This window comes from Delphinapterus leucas, chromosome 15, assembly GCF_059928025.1.
Source record: "Delphinapterus leucas isolate spDelLeu-1000000601 "Yukka" chromosome 15, BTC_Dleu_Yukka2, whole genome shotgun sequence".
Classification (NCBI taxonomy): Eukaryota; Metazoa; Chordata; class Mammalia; order Artiodactyla; family Monodontidae; genus Delphinapterus; species Delphinapterus leucas.
In genome coordinates this window covers 29,458,575-29,484,214 of record NC_143143.1, presented here as the reverse complement: position 1 = coordinate 29,484,214, position 25,640 = coordinate 29,458,575, and the positions used below count along the sequence as shown (strand labels likewise).

Here is a 25,640-nt window from a genome sequence, read left to right as displayed (position 1 = left end):
CAGTTATACATGTATGTACATTCTTTTTAATATTCTTTTCCATTATGGTTTATCACAGGATATGGAATATACAGTAGGACCTTGCTGTTTATCCATTCTATATATACTAGTTTGCATCTGCTAACCCCAAATTCCCACTCCATCCCTCCTCCATCCCCCTACCCCTTGACAACCACAGGTCTGTTCTCTTTGTGAGTCTGTTTCTGTTTTGTAGATAAGTTCATTTGTGCCATATTTTAGATTCCACATATAAGTGATATCACATGGTATTTGTCTTTCTCTTTCTGACTTACTTCACATAGTATGATAATCTCTACTTCCATCCATGTTGCTGCAAATGGTATTATTTCGTTCTCTTTTATGCCTGATGTACTCTGCACTTTTAGCCTTACAAGCATATTCCTTCAGCACTCAAGCATTCGGCGAGCTTCATTTTGGTAGCTACTTAATATTCCATGACTTGGTTGCGCTGTATTTTACTTAGCTGCTCTCTCTGCTGTTGGACATAACTTTCAGAGGTTTCCTGTGATAACTAACTCTTTAGTGCTTAATCTGAGTCTGCATCTGGGATAGTTCTCTAATGATAGAGTCTTAAGGAAGACATTTATAAGTTGAAGGGTGTGGGTATTTTTAAGGCTCTTGACACTTACTGCCAACTTGCTTTCCAAAAGTGTACACCCATGGGTACCCAGGTCCATGGTGTGTTTAGGATGCCTGCTTCCAAAGGGCTTTCCTTATTCTTCATCTGAATACCCTCACTCTTGCACCTCTTTCTGCAGTCCCCTTGACGTTGCTTCTTCTGGGCTGTTTGCCTCTCTCTGTGCTCTCTCTGTTCCCTCCTTGGTCCTCTGTTCACTCCAGCATCACATTCCTGCAGTGAACCTCTTTCATGCTTCAGCATCTCCTGCACCAGTCCATCTATCCCTGAGGCTTCGGATATCTCGTGCATCCCCAGGCACAGCCTCACTAGCCTCTCTCTTGAGCTCTAAGTTTACATTTCCACTCTCCTTTCACATCGTTACACCAGGACATCCCTTAGGCGATGATTCAAACTCCACGCATGAAAGGGAAGTTGTCTACATTTTCTCTGCCTCTATCCATCACCCCACTCACTCCACTGCTCAAGGGCACAGCATCCCCAAGCTTCAGCCACTCAAGCCAGCCATCTCTGCCCCATCCCAGTCTCCCACTTGCCCTTTTCAGTCCATACTCTAAGGATTTGGGCCTCAACCACATGAGTGCTCCTCACGCACCTGTCCTGATCCAGAACCTCTGCCTCTTGTGCCTGAAATTCTAACAGCTTGGTCTCCCCACCTCCCTCCAGCATCCCTCTGCTCCTCATGAGGAATTATTTCTGAAACACTAACCTGGTAATTTTCACATCCCCACTTTAAAGTTCCTATGGGCTCCCTACTGCCCATCGGCATGACTCCTTGTGTGCAATGCAGTCAAGTCACCCAATAGCATTGCCACTCATTTGTAGGAAAACTGACTCTTCTATCCTCTTTCAAGCGAAATTTCCTCAAGCACAGAGTTTCTATTGGATGCTAAGTAGCCTTTAACACCTCTTTAAGACTCTCTGATCTTCCTTTTGAACCAAAGAATACTTCAGACAATATTACCTTGGGCAGACAATATTACCTAAACAGACACCATTAGCAGTATTTTGTTTTTTCAACTCCTGGCAAAGCAGGTTTCCTGTTTGCAGTCATGCTATAAATCTGCCTTTTAAAATAAATGTGTCTTTTTTTTAAAGTGCAACAATCTAAAAGATTGAGTGAATAATAGTAAAGATGGTTACAGACATACCTCAGAGATGCCATGGGTTCAGTTCCAGACGATTGCAATAAAGCCAATATCGCAATAAAGCGAGTCATATGAAGTTTTTTGGTTTCCCAGTGCATATCAAAGTTATGTTCACATTATACTGTAGTTTATTAAGTGTGTGAGTGCTATGTCTTTTAAAAAGTATATACCTTATTTTAAAAACACCTTATTGCTAAAAAATGCTGACCATCATCTAAGCCTTCGGCAAGTCGTAGTAGTAACGTCAAAGATCACCGATCACAGGTCACCGTAACAAATATAATAATGATGAACAAGTTTGAAGTATTGTGAGAATTACTACAGTGTGACACAGAGACGCAAAGTGAGCAAATGTTATTGGAAAAATGGCACCAAGAGACTTGCTCGATGCAGGGTGGCCACAAACCCTCAATTTATAAAAAATGTATTATCGGCGAACCACAGTAAAGCAAAGTGTAATAAAACAAGAGATGCCTGTACTTGGTCATGGCAAAAATTGTGGAGGTGTTATTTGCTACTCAGAGTCTGGTCCCTAGACTATCAGCATCGTCAGGGAGCTTGTTAGAAGTTCAGAATCTCAGGCTCCACCCGAGACCTACTGACTCAGAATCTGCATTTTAACAGGATCGCCAGGTGATCCGCACATGCTTTTAAAGGGTTGGGAAAAACCGATGTGAATAATGAACAAGGAAAAAGTCAAAGCTATTTGTCCTTCACGACCTGGCCTCATCCAGTCCTTCTAGATGATTCACAGCCTCTCCAAGGGCCTCTCCATCCAGGGCGCAACTTTCTGCCTTAACCCATGCCATTCCTCTCACCAGAAATACTGCCCTTTTCTGCCTCAACCTTCTCATCATTCAGGACTCAGCTCCAATAGTAAGTTCTTTTTTCTGTTGTTTGAGATGAATTTCACGTAACATAAAGTTAACCACCTAAAGTGAACCATTCTATGGCATTTAGCCCATTGACAATGTTGTCCAGCCACGTCTACCTAGTCCCAAACGTTCTCGCCACCTCAAAATAAAACTCTGTACCCGCTAAGCAGTCACTTCGATCCCCTCTCCCTGGCAACCATCCATCTGCTATTTCTATGGAGGTGCGTATTCTGGGCATTTCATATCAATGGAATCATACAATACGTGGCCTTTTGTGTCTGGTTTCTTTCACTGAGTATGATGTCTTCAGGGTTTATCCGGGTTGTAGCAGGTATCAGTGCTTTGTTCATTTTTAATGTCTGAATAATATTCTATTGTGTGGGTAGACCACATTTTATCTGTGAACCCACTGATGGACATTTGGGTTGTTTCTACCTTGTAACTATTGTGATTAGAGTTGCTATGAACTTTCATGGACAAGTATTTATCTGTTTTCAATGCTCTTGGTTGTATAACCAGGAGTAGAATTGCTGGGTCGTATGGTGTTTAACTTTCTGAAGCAATGTCCCTTCTTCACAGAGCTTTCCCTCAACTCTGACCTGCTTCCTCCTGCCCCAACACGGAATGAATTTTGCTGCCCCCTTCTCCCACTGCAATTTCTAAAAATGTCTAGCAAGGCCAGGATCCAAACCCAGGACTTTTGACTCCAAATCCTATTTTTTTTGCACTGCCCTCCATGGCTGACAGTTACTTCCACCTCAGACTGACCTCGTTTTATAGAACAGGCTCAGTATGGGAGCTTGTTCAAGGCCACTCGGCTCCTGAGTGACAGCTGGTCTCTGGACTCTCAGCTCCGATGTCCAATCTTCGGACACCATGGTCTATATTGTGCTCCTAAATGGACAAACAGGTTTAGAAAGGGTGGCCTCTTCCATTCCTGGCAAGGCTGACAACCTTACAATGCTCCATCACCGAGAGGGGGGTCACAGTCTGTCTCCTCCTGGGATCAGCCAGAAAGCTGGTTCTGCAGCAAGGAACGAGCTCCAGGATCTCTGGTATGGCGCATTTATTTTAGCTCTTTATATATATATATATATATATATATATATATATATATATATATATATGTATATATATATATATTTTTTCCCGTGATAGGAGGAAAGGAAGAAAATGACACTTTTATTTTGTTTTTCTGACTTTGCAAATTCTATGCTGTGTAAGGAACGTGCATGGAGCAGGGCACCAGGGGAGCCAGGGGCGGCGGCGGCTCAGGGGCAGATCCCCAGGCAGGGGGTGCTGGGGAAGGTCTTCCTCATGCCCATGCACTTCTTGTCAATGCACAGGGTGCTGGCCTTCATGGCCAGCTCATGCTCCAGTCGGCACTTGGTCATGACCAGCAGCTGCTGTATGTCCTGCGTCTCCCGCAGCCTCAGCTTGAGGGTCTGCACGGTGTCGTTGATGGTGAACACCTCGTTCACGAGCCTGGGGAGAGAGCAGAGGGGACGGTACGGTTCAGCCAGCCGGGCAGCAGAGGTCTCCCTTGTGCCAGGAGCCAGGTGGGAGGGGCTCGGCTGGCAGAGAAGACAGAGAGGGAGCAAGCAGACAGGTGAACACACAGCAGAGCTGCTGAGGGCGATGAGTGCAGAGGGAGAAGTAGATGGGATGTTCAGAAAAACAATCTGGCTGTTCCTCAGTTAAACATAGACTCGCCAAAGGACCCAGCAATTCCACTCCTGGGTATGCACCCACAAGAACTAAAAACAGACACTCAAATACTTGCACAAATACTCGTGGGGCACTAATAACAAGAGTCAACAGGTAGACACAGCCCAAATGTCCATCAACAGATGAATGGATACACAAAATATGGTCTATCCCCACGCTAGGATATTGTTGAGATGTAATGAAAAGGAATGGAGCAGCGGTACGTGCTACAACATGGATGGACCTTGAAGACATGATGCTGAGTGAAAGATACCGACACCAAAGCTTATATATTGTCCGATCCCATTTATATGAAATGATCAGAATAGGCAAATCCATAAAAAGAGGTAGTAGATTAGGGGTTGCCAGGGGCTGAAGGGAGAGGGATAGGGAGTGACTGCTAATGAGGATAGGACTTCCTTTTGGGTCAAATGAATGAGAATGTTCTGGAGCTAGCTGCACATTGTAAATGTACTAGGTGTCACTAACAGTATGTTACTTTATGTTGTACGTATTTTATCACAGTTTTTTAAAAAACCCAGATAACAGGGTCAGCCTCGTGTAACTAAGACGGTCAGGTGTGATGTCTGCTCTTGGCATCCATCTCAGGTCCCACCTGTGCCCCAGCTGCCGGGAGTGTTGGCTGTTGATGGCTCCTAGGTCCACACGTCTCCAGGGAAGCCAATGGCTCACCAAGGGCAGTGGGTACAAAAGGCCATCCCCTGCCTCAGGGTGGAACCAGCTCCGTGGTGTAATTCACTCTCCAGAGTTCCCCGTGGGATCAGGCTGAAGCGGGGCTCCCCTATCCTGAAGCTCTGCTTCTGTGGGACCTTCCCAAGGCACCAGGAAAAGCCTTTCTGAGGAGGGAACGTTTGAGCGAATGAGCTGGCTGTGTAAAGATCAAGAGGGAAGCACTCTACAGCCGCTGATCTAGAGAACTCTGTGCGATGCTGGTAATGTTCTATATCCGCACTGCTGGATCCAGCGGCCACTAGCCATGCGGAGCTCATGAGTAATTGCAGTGCAGCAAGATCAACTGAGGAGCTGGATTTTTCATCGTTTTTCATTTTAAATCATTTAAATGTAAATGGAAGAGCCACACCCAGCTGGTGGCTACTGAATTGGACAGTGTGGTTCTACAGAGAGGAGCACATGCAAAATCGATTGGTCTGGATTTGTTCTCAGGGCAATGGGAAGGCGCTGGTGAGGCGGTGGGCGCTGAAATGGGGAATGATGTGCTGATTCAGATTTGGGATAACCTCCAGGCTGCTGGGTAAAGATTAGATTGGACAGGGATAAGAGTGGAGGTGGGAGAGAGATTAGGGTTATTTCAATATCCAGATTGAGTGGGTTGAATAGTGTCCCCCAAAAGATATGTCCAAGTCTGAACCCCAGTACCTGTGAATGTGATGCTCTTTGGAAGAAGGGGTTTTTGTAGATGTAATTGAGTTAAGGATCTTGAGAAGAAATCATCCTCGATTTAGGATGGGCCCTAAATCCAACGATTTGTCTTGTAAGAGAAAGGAGGGGGAGATTTGAGACGCAGAGACACACAGGGAAGAAGGCCATGTGAAGACGGAGGCAGATGCAGTGATGCAGCTACAAGCCAAGGACCGCCAGCCACCACCAGAAGCCAGGAGAGGGGCCGGGAAAGGATGCTGTCTTAGAGGCCCCAGAGAGAACCAACTCTGTTGATCCCTTGATTTCAGATGCTTGGCCTCCGCAAGTTTGAAAGAATAAATTTCTGTTGTTGTAAGCCACCCAGTTTCTGGTAATTGGTCACAGCAGCCCTAAGACAGGAATATACCTGGTGAGCTGTGACGGTGGGTTGGTTTTGGGGCTGTGCCCTAGGACCCACCTTGGGGGTGGTGGGGAGGGACAGTGAAACTGTGCTCAGGACTGGAGGACACGCTGCTGGGAGGACTTGGGTTGATATTCCAAGGATGAGCATCCCCATGACAAGCCTGAGCTAGAGAGAGGCGACAGAAGCAGCCTGGAGACCCTTCTTTCCTGGGGGCTTTCTTGAGCAGTGCTGTCCAGCGATGGAAATATTCTGTTCCGTGCCCCCAGCCACACGTGGCTCCTGACCACTTGATATGCAGTTTGTGTGAATCAGGACCTGAATTTTAAATTTTATTTCATTTTAACTAATTTAAATGCAAATCTAAAGGGACTTTCATTCTGAGGAATGGAGGAATGGACATGGAAGGGACCTGCATGCTCAGAGAGGGTCAGGAGAAGAGGGGCCACCTGTGGGAGGTAGAGGAGAAAGACCCAGAGGAGGGAGGGGATGGAGGGACAAAAAACGTAATGCGTGGACGGGGCAATTCAGCTGCTGCAGAAGGCAGACAGCTTGAGTGCTGTTGTCCGCTCAGTTCCCAACACACGTGCACACATACACACACATAGTACACACACATAGTACACACACATGCACACACACACACACATACACATACATTGCCCAGGACTCTTGAGCCAAACACGCCTCATCCATGTTCTCTGTCTACACCCCTTGGTGGCACAGTTGGTGGACGGGGAGGCAGGGAGTGTGTCCCAGAGCAGTAAGTCCCCCGGGACAACATCTGGTCCCTCCCCTTAAAGCTCGGTTGTGTGTAAGCCTCCCTGGGGTGGATAAATGGGTGATCAGAGCCTCTGCACCAGGGCTGCTGGAGCCCAACCTGAGCATCTAAGATGCAGGGGCAGGTGGAGGAGGGGCCAGGAGAGCTTCCCCAACCCCTCACCCAGGACCTGGACCCCACCCAGCCCAGGTAGGGCAGGACCCTGGCCACACGGCACCCGCTTCTGGGGTGAAGACTTTCCAGGCCAGCAGCGGGCTGAGGAGCAGGTAGCCAGGCCTTCAAGCTCAAAGCCAGGTGTCGCTTTGCACCCCACCCCCGACACAGCCAACTTTTCTGTGTCCCACAAGATTATCTCAGGCAGTAACCGAGGCCGTGCAAACCTCAGCGCATGGAACCACCTGGCGTTTTCTCTCCAAATCCTTCCCTCCTCCTTACTTCTCCAGCGCTCTTCTCCACATCTCAGCTCGGAAGGAAGACAAGCCACTGAGTCGTGGGGGCATTTGTTATGCAGCAATAGAGAACGAAGACAGTGCCCCTAGCATGGAGGGCACAGAGCAGCCAAGTGACCAGCCCCAAGTCACACAGCATGTTCGTGGGAAACTAATCCCCCATGTCCAATGACCACTTCCTTCCTTGCCTGGTCATCATCCCATTCCAAACCCCTCCCCCAGACTCACAAATCCTGTCTCTGGGGCTGCGTGAGTGTCTTGCCCCTCTCCTGTGAGGAGGCCCTTTGTCAACAGAAGCAGCCCTCCTTAGCTAAGCAGCACAGGCAGGGTTAGGCTATTCCAAGGGCTCTCAGCTGAGAACTTCACAGAAAGGGCGGTGGAGGATGACTGAGGTGTGGGCTGGGCGCCTCTTTCATGGGAGCCTGGAGAGAGAGAGGGTGACGCCCGCAAGGGCAAGGGCCACATCTCTGGGCTGGGTGGCTCCCTCTTGTTGGCTTTTAGGGGACAGCTGGAGGGTTCCCGGAGCAGAACAGAGCTACGAAGCCATCCTCACTTAGATGAGAGGGCTGCAGTGCAGGGGGGCGGTCTCCGCGGTGGGGAGGCCATCAAGGGCACCCCAGAGCCCCAGGCCCCCACCAAGTGCCCTGTGGAGTTGTGGGCCTGGACGTCCTGATTGGTGGAGGGTCCGTTTTCCAGACCCAGGCTTCCCGGCAGCTCCAGAGACCCACCCCTCCCCCTGGGCCTCCACCACTCACTTGAACTGCGGCATGTCCCTGCACAGCTCCACACTGGGCCGCTGGGTCCGGCACTCCAGCCTTGTCTGCGCCACCTTCAGCGGGCTCTCCTTGGCCATGATGGACCTTTCCAGCAGCATGATGGTGTTCTCCGTCTGGAAGACCTCCTGCAGCGTCTGCAGAGAGCGCTTGCGGTATCAGAAGGAACCCGATCTTGAACTTAGCCAGCCATGAGTACCCCCAGAACCGAGTGCTCTCAACAGATGTCACCTCACTGTGGGTGAAACATGCATTCTCCTCCTTATCGTCACCGGATGCCCTAGATCTGCGAGCAGTTCTAGTTTTCATGGTGCCCCTCCCCTGCGAGAAGGCCCTTGGTGGGTGGGCTGTGCTAACACCCCTCTCAGACTCAGCAGGTCCCAATGGCGAGGTGACGTGTGCTCTGTTCCTGACACGCCTAGAAGCTGTACCCTGTCATGGTGCCCCCCAACATCCTTCCTTTGGCTAATCTATTCGTTTGCTGTCTGTTTCCCTCACTAGCATGTAAGCTCCCAGAGGTCAGGGGCTTTGCCTCGTCCATTGCTGTATCCCCCATTGCCAGGAACAGAGCTTGGTGTAGAGTGAGGGCTATCAGATAAAATACAGGACACCCAGTTAAACGTGAATTTCAGACTCACGACAAAGCATTTTTTATCATATGTCTCAACTACTGCATGAGACATAGTTACACTAAAAAACCACTTGTCGTTGATTTTGAAATTCAAGTTTAACTGGACATCCTGCATTTTTATTTGCTAAATCTGGCAACTCATAGTAGGAGCTCAATAAATATTCCTTGAATGAATGAATGAATGAGTGAATGAATCACAGTGGGATCCAGGAGTGTAGATTTTTAGCTAGCTCCCCAATGGTCCTTATGCACACTGAAGTTTGGGAACAGTGTGCCCTGAAATTTATCTGGTCCTGTCCATCTCAGATTTTAATGTGGGGAGCAGTACTTGCACGTGAGTATGCCAGCACTCCTGAATGCAGTGGGGACTGCAAGTCTAAGACCCCGTCTCACCTTCAGGGACTTTACCATCATGTTGTTTTTCCCTTTGCCATGAGCTATGAAATATTCACAAATCATAACAGGTACTGAGATGACTTTTTTAGCTGGGTTGGGCCCATATTCTATGGGCAACAAGAAACTGCTTAAAGTCCTGGCTTCCCTACTACCTTAAGAAAAAAAGCCTACAAGGAGAGCATTTCTCTACTTCAAGAGAACAAAAGGATGTCCTTTTCCTCCTGGGGATGAGATGGAGGCAGAGTCGTCTGAGGGCAGGGGGCGGCACTGCCTCTTTCAAAGCCCACCGAGGAGGAAGACTGACCCCTCACCTGGTCCTCAGTGAGCCACCCAGACCGGAGCGACGCCAACCACACGCTGGTTAAACATTATCCCATGAGAATGTTCTGTGCCCAACACATGGGAAGGTAAACACTCCAGTAAGTGGGGGGAACACCTCTCCTAGAAGCCCTGGGGATTTCCCTCAGAAACCTGCCCTTTGGGTATGCAGAGCTCAGAAAACACCACCCCAGCGTCCTGTGGAAGAAAATTGAGCCTTCTAAATAGGAGAAATGCTTCTCGGCACCACACTGCCCCGCGTGGAAACAGCCCCCCGACCTACTACCTAGATGGCCCTATTGGGGGGTACCTACTGCTGGCGTGCAGTGAGGGGGACATTACTGAGGTTTGGGCTGCTGGTGGTGCCCAGCCCGGGATGCTTCTCTCTCGCCAGAAGGCTGCTGCTGGTGGAACCAAAGCCAGCGGCCTGTGGCTGTGCCTACCTTGGCTTCTCCTCTTTTTCCCTCTCCTGCCCCTCTGGCCCCCAGCTTGGGGCCTGAAATGTTACAAAAGGCCTATCGCTCTGTTTTTAAAAAAAATTTTATTGTAGTACAGTTGATTTACAATGTTGTGTTAGTTTCAGGTCTGCAGCAAAGCGATGTAGTTAAGTATATTCTTTTCCATTATGGTTTATTACAGGATATTGAATATAGTGTCCTGTGCTATACAGTGGGACCTTGTTGTTTATCTATTTTACATATAGTAGTGTGTATCTGCTAATCCCAAACTCCTTATTTATCCCTCCCCCACTCCCTTTCCCCTTTGGTAACCATAAGTTTGTTTTCTATGCCTATGAGTCGGTTTCTCTTTCGTAAATAAGTTCATTTGTATCATTTCTTTTACGTTCCACATATAAGTGATATCACATGGTATTTGTCTTTCTCTGTCTGGCCTACTTCACTTAGTATGAGAATCTCTAGGTCCATCCATGTTGCTGCAAATGGCATTATTTCATTCGTTTTTATGGCTGAGTAATATTCCATTGTATATATATACCACATCTCCTTTATCCATTCATCCGTTGATGGACATTTAGGTTGTTTCCCTGTCTTGACTATTGTGAATAGTGCTGCTATGAACATAGGGGTGCATGTATCTTTTTGAATTAGAGTTTTCTCTGGGTATATGCCCAGGAGTGGGATTGCTGGATCATATGGTAACTCCGTTTTTAGTTTTTTAAGGAACCTCCATACTGTTCTCCATAGTGGCTGAACCAATTCACATTCCCACCAACAGGGCAGGAGGGTTCCCTTTTCTCCACACCCTCTCCAGCATGTATTACTTGTAGACTTTTTAATGATGAAAAGGCCTATCTCTTGAGTCTAAAAAAAGGGCTGACATTCATTCACGTGTTCAATCATTTCTTCATTCACTCATTAATTTACAGATTCATTGGTTCGCTTGTTGACTTAACTGCTGACTCGGCACCCACTGGGTGCTAAGCACTGTTCTAGGCAGTGGGCACAGCAGTGCACAGAACAGGCAGAAAGACCCATCTTCACAGAGTTACAGGCCAGTGGATTATTCACCCATTCCTTTGCTCCTGTACGCAACATTTATTCAGCACCCACAAGCCGTTACTATTGTACAACTGCAACCATCTTTACCATCACAGAAGTTCAAGTTCCTTCCTGTCTGTTAAAAACACATATTGGATGCCTTTAGTGTGCAGGACATTGGTGGGAGGTGCCATCACCTAAGAGGCATCCAATACATTTCAGTGTTCCAGGAACTCTCGTGTGAGCACAGCAGAGGGACAGGGACACAGCAACACAACAAACGGGAGCTCCTGGAGAACTAAAACCTACTAATTATTTTTTCAAACCTGCTGACCACCTGCAGGAGGGTGAGCACCGCCTCCTAACACTTGCTCATCCCCCTTGATTGACAAAAAGCAGCTGGGAAATCCAGAGACTTCTGCAGGCAACAGACTCCAGCTACATTTTAACAAGCCTGCTCTGCCTTGTTATATGTATCTTTCTAGCTACTCTCTACTTCTGGCAAGTGCTGTCCGTTTTCCAGCTGTAGAAGTAATATACATTTTTTTTTTTTTTTTTTTTGCCGTACGCGGGCCTCACTGTTGTGGCCTCTTTCGTTGCGGAGCACAGGCTCCAGTAATATACATTTTAAACGACTTGATTGAAACAGAAGTATAAAGTAAACAACAGCCCAGGTGGCATGGGGGTAAAATCGTGAAGGCCGCCCAGGCGTGACTGAATTTGGAAAACCCTGTATCATACTGTGTGTCCCCCCTGGGTACCTAGATACAGCAGGTGAGAGAATTGAGAGGGAGCTGCAGAGCTTGGGGGCGGTGATGGTGGAAGGAGGGTGGTAAGGGGCAAGGGCCACTGTGCAGCCCCCTGCCCCCAATCTCCTCCTCGGGGCTGGCTTCTGGAGGTGCTGGGGGAGGCGGGGTGGCTGGAACCAACTCTTGGTTTTTCTTCACCACCAGCTGTCCCCACTGGCATTTCTTGAGCGGGCCTGCCTGGGGATTTTCCACAACAGTAGGGGTTTTCCAGAATTGGCTGCTCTAGAACCCACTGATGACTCACAGCCAAAGCAAATCTGCCCAGGTGGGTCTATACTCTGACATAAAGGTTCTCCGGAACCTCCTGTCCAGCCTCTGTCACTCACTGTCAGGGTCCTCTTCATTGGAAGGGAGAAAAAAGACACACACACACACGCACACGCACACGCACACGCACACACACACACACACTCCGTCATGGGGGCAGCCCCTGATGCCCACCCCAGTCCTGCCAGCCTGTGAACCTCCAAAAGCCCTGGGGTCAGTGACTCAGCCTCCAGGAGTTTGAGGAGTGTGACCCCCAAGGGCCAGGAGACAGACCACATGGGCTGACCAGAGGCAGGGGCTGGAGGCAGAATAGCCTTGACCTTCATGCTCAGGAGGGAGTCAGAGTGCCAACACCGAGCTCTGAGCTCCAGGACAGCCTGGTCCCTAGATCCCAAATTCCATGAGAGCCCCTAGGAGAAGAGCCTGAAGTCTAAGAGGGTGACGCACACACCTCAGCATGTCTACTCCTGGTATATACTGTAGGAGCTCAGGACCACTAAGGAATACACATGTCAAGAAGGTTCAGTGAGCTGGCAGCATCTGGGTGCCCATGACCATCGAGACAGACATTAAAAAATGGTAAATGAGCAGATGGAGGATTTCGGCAGCCAATAGGTGGAGAGCATTAACCTCACATAGGAACAACGGTGGGTCTTTAAAAGGATGTAAGGTGAGAAAGCCAGGAAACAATGAGCTATTTTATACAATCCCTTTTGAGAAAACTAAAAATCCGTGCACATACAACGGTCATCCACATTTTGTGAGAACACATTTAAATCAACAGTCCATATTCACTCAATTAAAGAGGTCATATTCACTCATTCATTCATTACAATGGTCATCTATGGAAAGTCATCTATGGGAGAAAGGGAGTGACCACAAAGAGTGGGGATAAAAGGGAATAAAGAAACGAGGGGCTTTGTACAAACATATGTGCAAGGAACAAGGAATATGATAAACTCACCTCTCTTCAACAGGGTCAAAAGGGAAAAAAATCCCCACAATCCTACCTGATCTAAGGTTTCCTTTTAAAATAACTTTTTTAGTTTTTTTTAAGGGAGAAATTCAATTAAGGACAAAATACTATCTAATAGTAAAGGGTATTAATTCTTAAATTGGTTTGCGCATTAGCATTACCTTGAGAGTATTTTAAATTGTGGATGCCTGCCCCCTGCAAGAGGTTCAGATTTCATTGGTCTGGGGTGCAGCCTGGGTATCAGGATGTTTTAGGAGCTCCCTACAGGTGTAGCCAGAGTCAAGAACCATTGGTGCAGGTGAAACAGAGACGTGCAAACGTTACAAAGTCTCAGAGGAAAGGAGATGGATTACGGACCACAGTTAGGGACTTGAAGTAGCAAATCAAAGCTGTCTGTCTTGGCAGGAAACCCCAAATGGGGTCAAGGGAGTAATTTCATCCCTAGGTAGAAGATATTTTTGGAGATATACATGTGGGTGATCTGTTCGCTATGGGCTTGGGTTTCCAGGAAGGGGTCTAGGGAAGGGGTCGCTGCCTCATCACAGGGTTTTCAGGTTTCTGGGGGAAGTCCGATGTCAGCAATTTGAAACCGTGGTGCTCCAACCCCCAGTCCCAGAGCTGAGCCCTTGTCCCACCATGGCTGCCCAGGCAATCCAGACCCCTGCCCAGGCAGGCAGGAAGCTCAGGGCACAGGCAGCCTTCCAAGGTGGGAAGGCCTGGGCAAGTTTGCACATGCTCTGCAACTCAGAATCCCTCAGACCCAGGTGCCTGTTATGTGCATGTGCACACGTGCACACACACACACACACACACACACACACACACAATGAGTGTCTCAAACCTCCACCTCCCTCTGCAGGGGGAGGGAGGTGGAGGTGTTTGAGACACTCACCCACCTACCTGCCCCCAGAGCTGGTGTATCTCACACATCCACGTCAAACCCAGCATACTCCCACCACAGGGCCTTTGCATGGACTATTCCCTCTGCCTTCCCCAGATATCGACATGGCTCATTCCCTCACTCCCTTCTGGTTGTGGCTAAAATGCTCAGAAGGCCTTCCCTGATCATTTCCTTTAAAATTATAACCCCCAGGAATGCCCTGGTGGTCTAGTAGTTAGGACTCCACGCTTTCACTGCCAAAGGCCCGGGATTAATCCCTGGTCGGGGAAGTAAGATCCCACAAGCATTGTGGCGCAGCCAAAGAAAACCCTAAAATTACAACCCCCAAGCCGGCCAGCACTCCCAATTGTCCAAACCCTGCTTTATTTTCTTTATAGTCCTTACACCTTCTGTCATACTGAGCTTCACTCATTCATATTGTTCATCATCCCCCACCACAGAGTAAGCTCCACGTGGGGAGGGGTTTTTGTTTTACTCACTGCTGAATCCCCAGTGCCTAAACCTATCAATGCCTGGGACACAGTAATAATAATAATAATAACAACAACATCATCTTACACTTAAAATAGTGTTTACTGTGTGCCAGGCATTTTGCTAAGGGCTTTGTGTATATCGACCAATTAGTAGGTGCTTAATGAACACTTCCTCCCTGGGTGGACCAGTACACACCATGCGGTGTTTGGTTAAGAACAGAGCACAGACGTTGGCACTAGACGGCCTGAGTCTCTCCAAATCCCAGCCCCAGCACATCCAAGCTGGGTGTCCTTAGGCAAGTGTCCTAGGCTCTCTGAGCCTTTCTAGTAAAATGGGGATCATAGTCATTCCCACTCCATAGAGTAGAGGTGAGGCCATTACTGCCAGGCCTGGGAGAAGGAGCTCTTGGAAACCTTAGCAAGTGTACAAACCCCTTCACTGCGGGCACACAAAACTGACGACACTCCCACTCATTGGCAGTAACTTGAAAAGCATTAGTACCAAGTCCTGCTCTTCCCAAAGCAAGTGTGTACCTGTGTGTGTGTGTTTCTCCCACAAACACACCCTGGAAAGTGCCACGAGGAAGTCATCCTGCCCCTTCTCCCATCTTTCCTTGGCCAGCTGGAGATCTCTTTCTCTCCTTCCCTCTCTTCCTGTCTCCCCAGTCCCTAAGCTGGGGAAGGGCTGCCCTGAGCCCCAGAAGCCCCCTCTCCCAGAGTCCCCAGGGATGTTAGCCTTTCTGCTCCCACAAAACCAAGAAAGTAGGGGGAAAGCTGCTCCTGGGGCAGGGCGCAGGCTGGCTCACCGGAGCAGCTGGGCGAGCCGCTGTGGGATTGGCCCAGGGGGTCACCCCATGGGAGGAGTCTCAGCAGCCTTGGCCGGAAGCTGGAACTCAGTTGGGAAGGAGGGAGTGGGAGTGGAAGGGTCACCTCACTCCCCTCCCCAGGCCCTAGCTCTGGGCCCTGTGCTGCAGGCTGCCTGCCAGTCAAGGTTGCGAGACTATTCTAAGCCTCCCACATACCGTGCATGGGGGCGCGGGGAGGGCAGGTCACTTCAGCTCACTGAGTCCCTCCGTGATCACACAGACCTAGGTTCAAATTCCAGCTCCTGCTTTTCCCCGCTGTGTGACCTTCAATGGGTCACTTAACCTCTCTGTGCCTCATGCAATCATGCATTCAATATCTACTGAGCCCTTCACTCAGTAGCCCCTTCTATGGGGCCAGACACTGTGCAGGGCGCTTGTTCTCTTGTCTGTAAAGCCAGTACGACAATAACAACTCACCCACCAGGTTGCTGTGCAGATTAAATGAAGTAACGTGTAGGAAGTTTTTAGTCCAGTGCTGGCATATGCCATGGGCCATCCTGCCTCCCCACCCTGCCCCCAACTCCCATCCTGCAACGTTCAGTCTGTTAGGAGATTTTTCCTCTTTGATCATTGGTCTTTTTTTTCTTTTTAATGTCAGGCAATCTGAAGAAACTCAGATTCGTTTGACAGAATTTGTCTTTGCAGGCAGCTTCAGTTCCCTCAGACCTCCAGTCCAGGGCTCAGGGTCGACCTCCAGTCCAGGGCTCAGGGTCAACCTCCATCAACCCACTTCTTTGGGCGTAAGGGGTCAAGGCAGGGGTCACCTGCGTAATCGAGGAGCGTCCTCTTTCTCAGCCTCTGGAATGTGGCTCAGAGGGGAGTCAGCTCAAGGCAGAAGGTGGGCCACATACCCCCATCCCCCACCGGCTTGGGGAACCAAAGGTCTTTCTGTTAACAACCCCTACCCGCTCCGCTCCAGGCAGATTCCCAGCCACAGCGGCCTCCATGCAGGCTCTTGGAGGTAAGAGCCCTGGGCGGGAAGTCAGGAGACTAGGGTCCTGTCTAAGCCCCAATGCAAACCAGCTGTGGCGCTCACACCCCACTCAGAGCCCTGGGCTGTGGGGAGAGGCCCAACTTCCTCATCCAGTGAATGAGGACTCGAGGCCTGTCTTCCTCACTGGCTAGAGCACTGCAAGTGCTTCCGGACCATGTACATGCTCTAACCCATCACCCATCAGCCCCGCGTGCCCGGAGCCACTGCCTCTGAGATCCGGCCTGAGAGCTGTTACCCGCAGGTATGGCTGTCTCTGTGTGTGTGTGTGTGTGTGTGTGTGTGTGTGTGTGTGTGTGTGTGTGTGTGTGTGTGTGTGTGTGTGATTTTAAGTCTTCAAGTCAACCCCCCTCAGATGGCTGGGAGTCCCCAACACGCAGCCTTCTGGAGCCTTTTGAAGATGCTGTAGACAGGGGACACGTTTTTCTGTAAAGGTCTGGGTGGTAGATATTTTAGGCTTTAGGAGCCATATGGTTTCTGTCACAACTGCTCAACTTGGCCACTGCAGTGCAGAAGTAGCCCCGGACAATACGTAAATGTATGGGGGGATCTGTGTTCCAGTAAAACTTTATTTACGGAAACAGGCGGAGGCGGGGTGCAGATTTGGCCCTGGGGCTGGTAGTGTGAGGTCCCCGCTGTAGTCCCTCACAGAGGAAGTCCTGGTCCCTCTAAGCAGCCCAGCGCACACAAGGCTGCTGTGCCTCCGAGGTTTCCCACGTTCAGAGAGAACAATTTCTCTAGCTCCTTGCTACTCAAGGTGTGGTCTGTAGACCAGTATCACTGGATTCTGAGCGCTTGGCAGAAATGCAGACTCTCAGGCCCTACCCCAGACCTACGAAGGTACTGTGCATTTTAACAAAACGCTCAGGTGATCACAGGTACATTAATGTTTTAAAGCAGGACATGGTCATGTTTGTAGTTTGAGGCAAATCTCTCCGGCTGCCATTTGGAGGGTGGACAGAAGGGACAAAGGAGGGAAGAAGATGGCCAGTGAGGAACTGAGAGGCAGGAGGGCCCACACCAAGGCAGGATGGAGAGACACAGAAGGAATGAGTTCACAAGAGTATACAAATGGGGAGCACTGGTAATGGCTGGGGTGTGCCAAGGGAGGAGGGGCAGCCCCTAAAATCAGGAGGGGCCTCCAGCCTGTGTTCAAATGCCAGCAACATAGGACTGAGCACGTGGCCTTGGCAAAGTGCCAAGCCTCTCTGAGCCTCAGTTTCCCCACCTGTATAATGGAGATAATAACAGTATCTACCTCAGAGGGTGACTGCAAGGATTGATTTAGGTACCCCATGTTTAGCACACTGGCTGGCACCTAACAGGCACTCTATAGACCTCAGCACTTTCTATCCATCCATCTATCCATCCATCCATCCATGTATCCATCTATATACCCATCCATCCATCCATGTATCCATGTATCCATCCATGTATCCATCCACCTACCTATCTTCTACATTTTATCCTTTCTTTTTTTTTTTTTTTTTTAAGTCAAACCTTAATGCCAGGAGACCAAGGCTTCTCAGTCCTGGCACTATTGACATTTGGGGCTGGGTTATTCTCTACTGTGGGGCTGTCCTATGCACTGTAGGATGTTTAGCTGCATCCCCGGCCTCTACCCACTAGATGCCAGTAGCACCCCCTACCAAGTTGTAATAACCAAAAATGTCTGTAGACGTTATCAGATGTCCTTGGGGTATAGAACTGTCCGTTGGAAGGCCACCGATCTAGTGGTTATTATTATTGTTGTTGTTGTTAGGCGGTGGTGGTGGGAGTGGGGGAGATGTTCACATTAACTTAAAGAATGAACTCTAGAGCAGAACACCTAGATTCAAATCCTGGCTCTGCCATTTACTTGCTGCGGTGGGTGGGGTGGGGGGCTTTAGGAAAATACTTGTCTTCAGTTTCCTCATCTGTAAAATGGGGCTAATAGTAATCCCTTCTTCATGGGGTTGTAGGAGGGAAGATGAGTTAATGTTAGAAAAGCACTTAGAACTCTGCCTGCACAGAGTAAGGTTAATATGTCTTTTGTGGTGATGGTGAATTTTTTTTCTCTCTCCTGCTACTTGTAATCAGATGGCAAACTAGACCGTGATCGTCCACTCTCAGACCTTGTTGGGGTCCCCAGCGTGGGGAAAGGGTGAGGTCTGAGCTGGAAATGGTCTCTGGTCTTGAATGGGGTGTGAAAAGCACTTGCCAGGTCTGCCTCGGACGAAACCAACCTCGGCTCAGTGGAAAAGGGCGCTGATATTCCTGGCTGGAGTAGAAATCCACCCAAAGCCTTTGAAAGGGGGAATGTGTTTGGCAGAGTCGTTGGCCGTGTAAAATCTGCCTGCATCTTGTCTTGTGACAGTAGAGAAAGCTTCTAGGCTGTCTCTAGGGCCGGGAAATTATTTTTGATGTGGAGGGAAAAAACAGATTTAGCAGTTCCAGCCGGCTTCTGGGTGCTTTGTGCAACCTTGCAAATTCATTGTTTTCCAAATTGCATGAAGCCAAGGGGTTTCCAAGGAGATGCCTGGCTCAGTGCGGCTCCCCAGCTTAGGAAGGCAGCTTGGAATCCTTTTTTTTGGTCAAACGGTGGAAGATTTTCAAGCGCGGCCAAGCCCAGGGGCAAGAACTAGTTGAGGAGGGCTCCAGAGGGACTTGGCCAGAAATGCAGGGCGTGAGAGTGCCAGAGCATTTTTTTTTTTTTTTTTTTTACCATTTTTATAGTTAATAGTCGAACTCGGCACTCCTGACATTTGGGGCCACAACTTCTTTGTTGCGGGAAGCTGTCTCGTGCGTTGCAGTGTTTAGCAGCCTCCCTGGGCTCTACCCACTATCTATCTAGTAGCAGCACGCTGCCCCCCGCAAGTTGTAACAAACAAAATGTCTCCAGACATCGGCAAATGCCACCAGGGAGTAAATTCAGCCCGGGCGAGGATTACGACTCTGGAGGAGAGATGTTGAGTCAACCCTGCTCGCAGTTGTTTCTGTCCAGAGGCAGCCGGCTGCCTTCAGACAATGCCAGGCCAATACAAGTACAGCTGCTCAGAGGCCGTCTGGGGTCAGGGGTCCTGAAAGTCCTGGAGGGGTGGGGGCTCCCTGCTGGAGAGGACACTTGTATGATTCTGTGAAAATTCATGGAAATCTACTAGCTCAGGCCCCCGAGGCTCTTCTTCTTAATGCTTATCACAATTTTTAATTAATCATGTATTTACTTATTTTTTTTTAAATTGGTCTCTCCCACTAGAACATAAGCCCCACTGAGAGCAGGGATCATTGTACCCCCAGCTCCTAATTCAGAGTCTAGCACACAGGATGTGCTTAGTAAATACCTCTCAGGGAGGGAGGGAGGAGAGAGGAGATTAGAAAACATTTGTTGCACGTCTATGCCTGGGAGGCACATCTGGAGAACTGGTTAAAACTCTGATGGCTGGACCCCAGAGTTTCTGATTCAGAAGGTCCAGGATGGGGCCCAAGAATGTGCACTTCTAACAAGTTCCCAGGGGATGCTGGTGATGCTGGTCCGGGGACCACACCTGGAGAACCACTGGTCTGAACTCTGAACCTTTAGCTCTCAACCTTGGCTGGGGAGTTTAAAAGGTTGGATGCCCAGGCCATACCCCAACCAATTAAATCAGAATCCCTAGAGATCAGGGTGATTCCAATGTGCGAGGGTTGAGAACTGCTTAGCTGTACATTTTCAGGATTATTCCTCTCTCAGAAATTAGGAAATCGAGAATCAGAGGAGTTACTTTACCAAATCCAGCCCTGGTCTTTTGATTCCAGAGGCCATATTCTTTCAGTCACTTTGCTTGTCCCTCCCCATCAACAGGTTATAAATCAGACCACAGTTTTGTTTTGGGGGTTGTTGTTGGGTTTTTGTTTGTTTTTTTTTACCATTTTTATAGTTAATAGTCACTGAGCACTTACAAGATGACCAGTCCAGTGTGGATGCTCTTATTCTTAGAGCAAATATTTGCCAACCATTATTGCTCCCATTTGACAGAGGGAGAAACTGAGGTACAGAGAGGTGGGACAATCTGATCTTCGTCACATGGCCAGGAAATGCTAGAGCCAGAACTGAACCCAGCCATCTGCACTGCACTATGGGGCTCACACGTGGGAGAAGAGTGTCAAGATGGAAGAGGAATCTGGACCAGGATGAGGCAAGCATATGTGAAAGCCAGGAGTATAGGTGAGGCTGGGCAGCAGGTCCTGAGTAGGCAAGGAGCTGAGGACCCAAAACTGAACAAGTCACAAATTGGAAGAAACGAGGAGACTGCTGGGACACACCCATACCCAGGAGGTGCCAAGGCAACCCTCTGCCTCCCCCAGGCTTGCATCTTATATTCTTCTTGTCTCAGCAGCAACCAATCCCAGTGATTGCCCCACCCAGGGCTTCCAGTCAAAGCATACGATTGGCTAACACCAACTGCAGAGGGCAGTAATAGCTTCCTTGAGTATCAGTGGTCCACAAAGTGAACTCAAAACTACCTCATTTGCACGGTCCTCAGCTCCTACCCGGGCCATGCTGACCCACGCTCATTTTCGGCCCCCTCTGCTGTCTGGTCCCTCCAGCATCCTGCATTTGTTGGCTGCCTTCCGAGCTCTGGACCTTGGCCCTGTTTCCCTGATCCCAGCCGTTCCTCTCTCACTTGGCACAGTGTCACCGTGGACAGACAGCGGTGACCCAGCACCCCCGCCCCATCATCCCACCATTTCACAGCCCTCAGAACTGCCCGTATATGAGCTCTCGTGGACCCCTCAACCGGGTGTCCCCAGGACCATACCTCCCAAGTACAGTGATGAGACCTGAGCCTACATGACACCAGGGAGCCTTTGATTCCTCTTGGTACTAAGGTGAGCATCAGGCAGAGAGACCTACTGAACACAGCCCCGAGGCCTCTCCTGAGGCTTACCTTGGGAACCCTCTACATACCCACACACCCAAGCATGTCTGAACAATTATTTAGTCTACTTCTTCAAATCAACTCCTTTTTCAGCCTTGAACAAATGTATTTGAAATGGTATCTTTATATCATTGCCACACATGGAAAATGATTATGGTTATCTCTTGCCATTGATAGAAAGTACTATCACAGTAGAGAAGATGGAAAGAAAGACCTTGATTCTAAGCTCTGTTGTCTTTCAAAGGTTCAGTGCCAGCTTGAGGCTTGAGTCCTGGCTGGAAAGGGGGATTCCCAAACAAAAGAGCGATGGCAAAGACAGATTAGCGTCACATCAAGCCTTGTTCCTCGACACTATTGGGAAGATTGATGGAGGGAACTTGAAACAAGAACTTTCTCACTAGGATGCAATGGTGTTTAAGGCCTGGCCCGGCCCCTCCTCACCACAGGCAGGCGGGCCGGCTGCACATCCCCTGGGCTGGGCTGGTTTTAGAAACGAGCCGTCAGGAGCTTGTCTGCGGGCACTGGTGCTGGAAGGGATCCGACTGCTTGCAAAGCACAAAAGCTTTTCCCACTCCACCACGGGTTCCAGGCCTCGTTGGACAAACAGAGGGGCTGGCGGCAGGCTCTGGGGCCCTCAGATGGCGACTGCGGGCCCTCACCGCACAGACACGTGTCTTCCTGCCCTGGCATTTCCTCCTGGGGCAGGAGAGGTTCTGCTGGTGTTAATGACCAATTGGAAGTCGAAACCCCAAAGAAACTTCAGAGTAAAAGCAAAACCTTTGAAGGGGAAAACTCAGAGCCCATCTGGGTTCTCTACAATCCTTTCCAGGCCTGGCTGCTTTCTTGCATTTCCTCCGATGCACAGAGCAGAACGTGCCAAGGTACAAGTCTGCTGGAATCAGGCAGGTGATGCAAATGCGCAAAGGGGGCCGTGAGGGAAGACCGTGGGGACTGAGCCAATCGGAGAGCCCGGGCCCTGTCCAACGAGGGGCTGTGGCCATTCAACTCCTGTTTGTTGCTCCCCTGTAGGAAAGTGGGCTCGGAGTTGCTAGAGCCACCCATTTTTCCAGAGATTCTAGAAATCTGAACTTCTACATAAAATCTCCATTTTTTACCAAGATATTAAAAAAAACAAAACCTGAGAATGCTTAGAAAGGTATGTATGTGAATGTTCATAGTAGCTTTATTGGTAACAGCCTCAAACTGGAAACAACCCTAATGTCCATCGACAAGTGAATGGATAAACAAATTGTGGTATATGGATACGATACATACCAGGGGTGTATACATACAATACGGTATCCATACAAGACATACAAGACACAGGAATAAGAAGGGACAAACTAGGAATCTCGACTACGCTGAGTGAAAGAAGACTAATGAAAAAAGAATGGATAGGGTATGGTGCCCTTTATGTAATTATTGTAGAAAATGCAAATTACTCTGCAATGACAGCAGATCAGTGGTTGTGTTGGAAATGAGGGAGGGAGAGATGACAAAAGACATAAGGAAACCTTTTCATATGTTCACTACCTTGATTGAGGTGGTGGCTTCATGACATATATGTGTTAAAGCTTCTCAGATTCTACACTTGAAATATGTACAGTTAATTATGTGTCAAGTAAAAACAGAGCTGTTATAAGAAAAATGTGAGAGGCCAAATAATAGGTGGGTCAAGTTTAACCCCTGGACTACAGGTGTTTATCCCCTGATTTAAAAACTAGTCCGTCTGCATTACCTTAGACTTCACTGAGCTCCATGCATTTTGGGAGGCGCTGCCATTGCAAAGGTGAGGGGTGCTGAGAAATTCTCATGACAGCAGTGGTGCAGACAGGCCTGGCCACGGTGAAGATGGTGACCCAGGGACACCAGCAGAGAGAGCCTGTCACCTGCATTCTCCAGCTAAACTCTCAAGGTTTTCTGAAAAATCTAAAGCAATTGAACTTTTTCCCTCTGCCAGTCTAGTCGGCCTATTCAAGTATCGAATGCCCTCTCAACAAGCCTCCAGCTAAACAGTTGGCTGTATCAAAAGCAAACAGAGGGCTTCCCTGGTGGCGCAGTGGTTGAGAGTCCACCTGCCGATGCAGGGGACACGGGTTCATGCCCCAGTCCGGGAAGATCCCACATGCCACGAGTGGCTAGGCCCGTGAGCCATGGTCGCTGAGCCTGTGCGTCCGCAACGGGAGAGGCCACAACACTGAGAGGCCCGCGTACCGAAAAAAAAAAAAAAAAAAAAAGCAAACAGAGCCATTAGGAGAACACAGCAATTGTCCAGACAAGAGATGGTAGAGGCCTGGGGCAGGGCGGAAGCAGAGGAGGGAATGGGGAGTGAGGAGATTCTGAAAGTAGAACCAACAGGATTTGCTGGTGGAGGGGATGTGAGGTGGTAGAGAGAGAGGAGCATCTAAGTGGACTCCAGAATTGGGGATTGAGCCCCTGGAAGCTTCTGGAAGCATCTGGAAGTGAGAGCCACCAACTGAGATGGTTGGAGCTCCAGGTGGAGGAGGCAGTAGGGTGAAGGTTGGCTCCTGTTTGCTACAAGAAAGCCTACAGCTTGCAGGGGGCGGTGTGCTGTTGAGAGGAAGCAGAGAAATCCGACACATCTCTCCGACAACCCAGTCGAGGCCGCGCTTCTGGCTTATCCTCCCCAGCTCCTAAGGTCAGTTGCCCCGACCACATTAATAACCAAGATGGAAAAATGAGATTTTGATTCAAGGGCATGCATCTGGGAGGGGCGGCAGAAATCCCAGAGGGGTGTTTGCATCTGCAAAGTCGGGCGGGGAAGATCTATGGGATGGGCCGAGCGGGCCTGATCCCTCGAGGGAGGAATGGCTGGGCTTGGCTGGGAAGCTTGGAAGCAAAATGCAATTAGAGAAAATCTGGTTAGAATTGGATGACTGTGGCTTGCCTTTTGGAAGGATTTGGTTCCCCCAATATTTTGAGTTTGGGAGAGAGAGGCAGGAAGAAGGAGGGAAAGAAGAGAAGGAGACAGCTTCTTTGTCAAAGCCAACTCGCTTTACAACCTGCACTCTGCCTTACCTCCCACCGGTGGTATTGGCAACTTCCTGAGGCTGTTCAACATGCATACGCTCAGGCCCAACCCCAGACCTGCTCAATCAGAATCTGCATTTCGATGCAATCTCCAGGTAACATGGGTGATTACTGCACACAAAGTAATACTTGAGATGCACAGGTCTACTTTCCTCTTCTCCAACAGTCAGGTTTTCACCTACCATCCTTACCATTATGGCCATATCCCCTCACACCACTTGTGACATGATTAACAATCTTTTCAAGTCAATTGGCTTTTTAAAAAACAAAAAAACAAACCTTAAATGCATTTGTTTAAAAATAAAACTTCATATCACTATTATCAGTGGAAAATCAGCATCATTTGCCATAATGGAAATAACCATAAAAATGCACGAACAAGATGAAAGTAAAACCATGTGACTGAAACTCTGGCTGGATACAGCTGCCTGCCCAAAGCTCTCAGCCTGAGGCCGGCGCTCTCTGTTTAAAAGGGAGATCAGACGGGGTTAAAGAGGTGAGGAAGGCCGTCTAGTATCCGATCAAGACTCTCCTCTTGAGAGCATCACAAGGATTGAAAAAGGACTAAAGAAGGAATAACTTTCTCACTGTGTGATTCGGTGATATTAACGCTGCGTCCGTGTAACACACCTACCGGCATTTCCCCTGCTGGGGCCTCGTTCCCACAAGTGTAGAATAAGCGCTATGCTGTAGCAGCGTCCCTGCCCCCATGCCCCCTCCCCCCAGGTCCTTGCACCTTGCCCTCCACATTGAGTCTTCCACTAAAAGGCACCTTGGACTGGGCAATTGGATGCAGGGTACTTATGCTTATCTGGAGACACGCCCCTCCCCCACCTCCCACCCAGCACTGGGTCCCTGGTTCTCAGGAGCCACCCACTCTGTGGCTATCAACTGTTTCAGCCCAAAGAGGTCACCAGCCCTTCTTTAAGCAGTGGCCAGTATGACTGGTTGATACCCCAAGGCCCCAATGTGTGAGGACCCAGGACAAGTTACAAGGCTTGGGGTATGGCCTTGGGGATAGAACCCCAGGATCATGGTGAACATGACCAAGACAGACAAGGCTGTCTACGCAGCCCTAAACCACTGGGGCATTCAAAGTCTGCATGGGGAACTGTGGAGACCTGGCCTTCCAAAGTGGATTCCTATGACCACCAGGGCAATAATTGCTTTGCAGCACAGGTAGGGATGGGGGCCTAGAATTTTCCAGAAATGCCTCTTGCCAAGGGGAATCAGGCCAAGCTCAACAATTAACAGTTGAAATTTTAAAGAGAGCATTTCAAATCCTCCAGCTAACGCAAACTGTTGAAAGGTGAAATGGTTGCTATATATTTATTTTCATTATATCAACTCTTTCCTTTACTATCTTAGAAAA

General features: G+C 49.1%; 1 protein-coding gene across 1 annotated transcript in view; it reads right to left on the bottom strand.

The window, feature by feature from the left end:
* Positions 1-3,848: 3,848 nt before the first annotated feature.
* Positions 3,849-25,640, bottom strand: part of TEKT5 (tektin 5) — a 39,204-nt gene continuing 17,412 nt past the window's right edge. Inside the window, exons 6-7 of the mRNA XM_022552329.3 lie at positions 8,175-8,329; positions 3,849-4,166 (exon numbers count right to left, since the gene is read on the bottom strand). Coding sequence (XP_022408037.1) covers positions 3,953-4,166; positions 8,175-8,329 — 369 coding nt within the window. The 3' untranslated portion in view covers positions 3,849-3,952. The remainder of the gene's footprint in view (positions 4,167-8,174; positions 8,330-25,640) is intronic.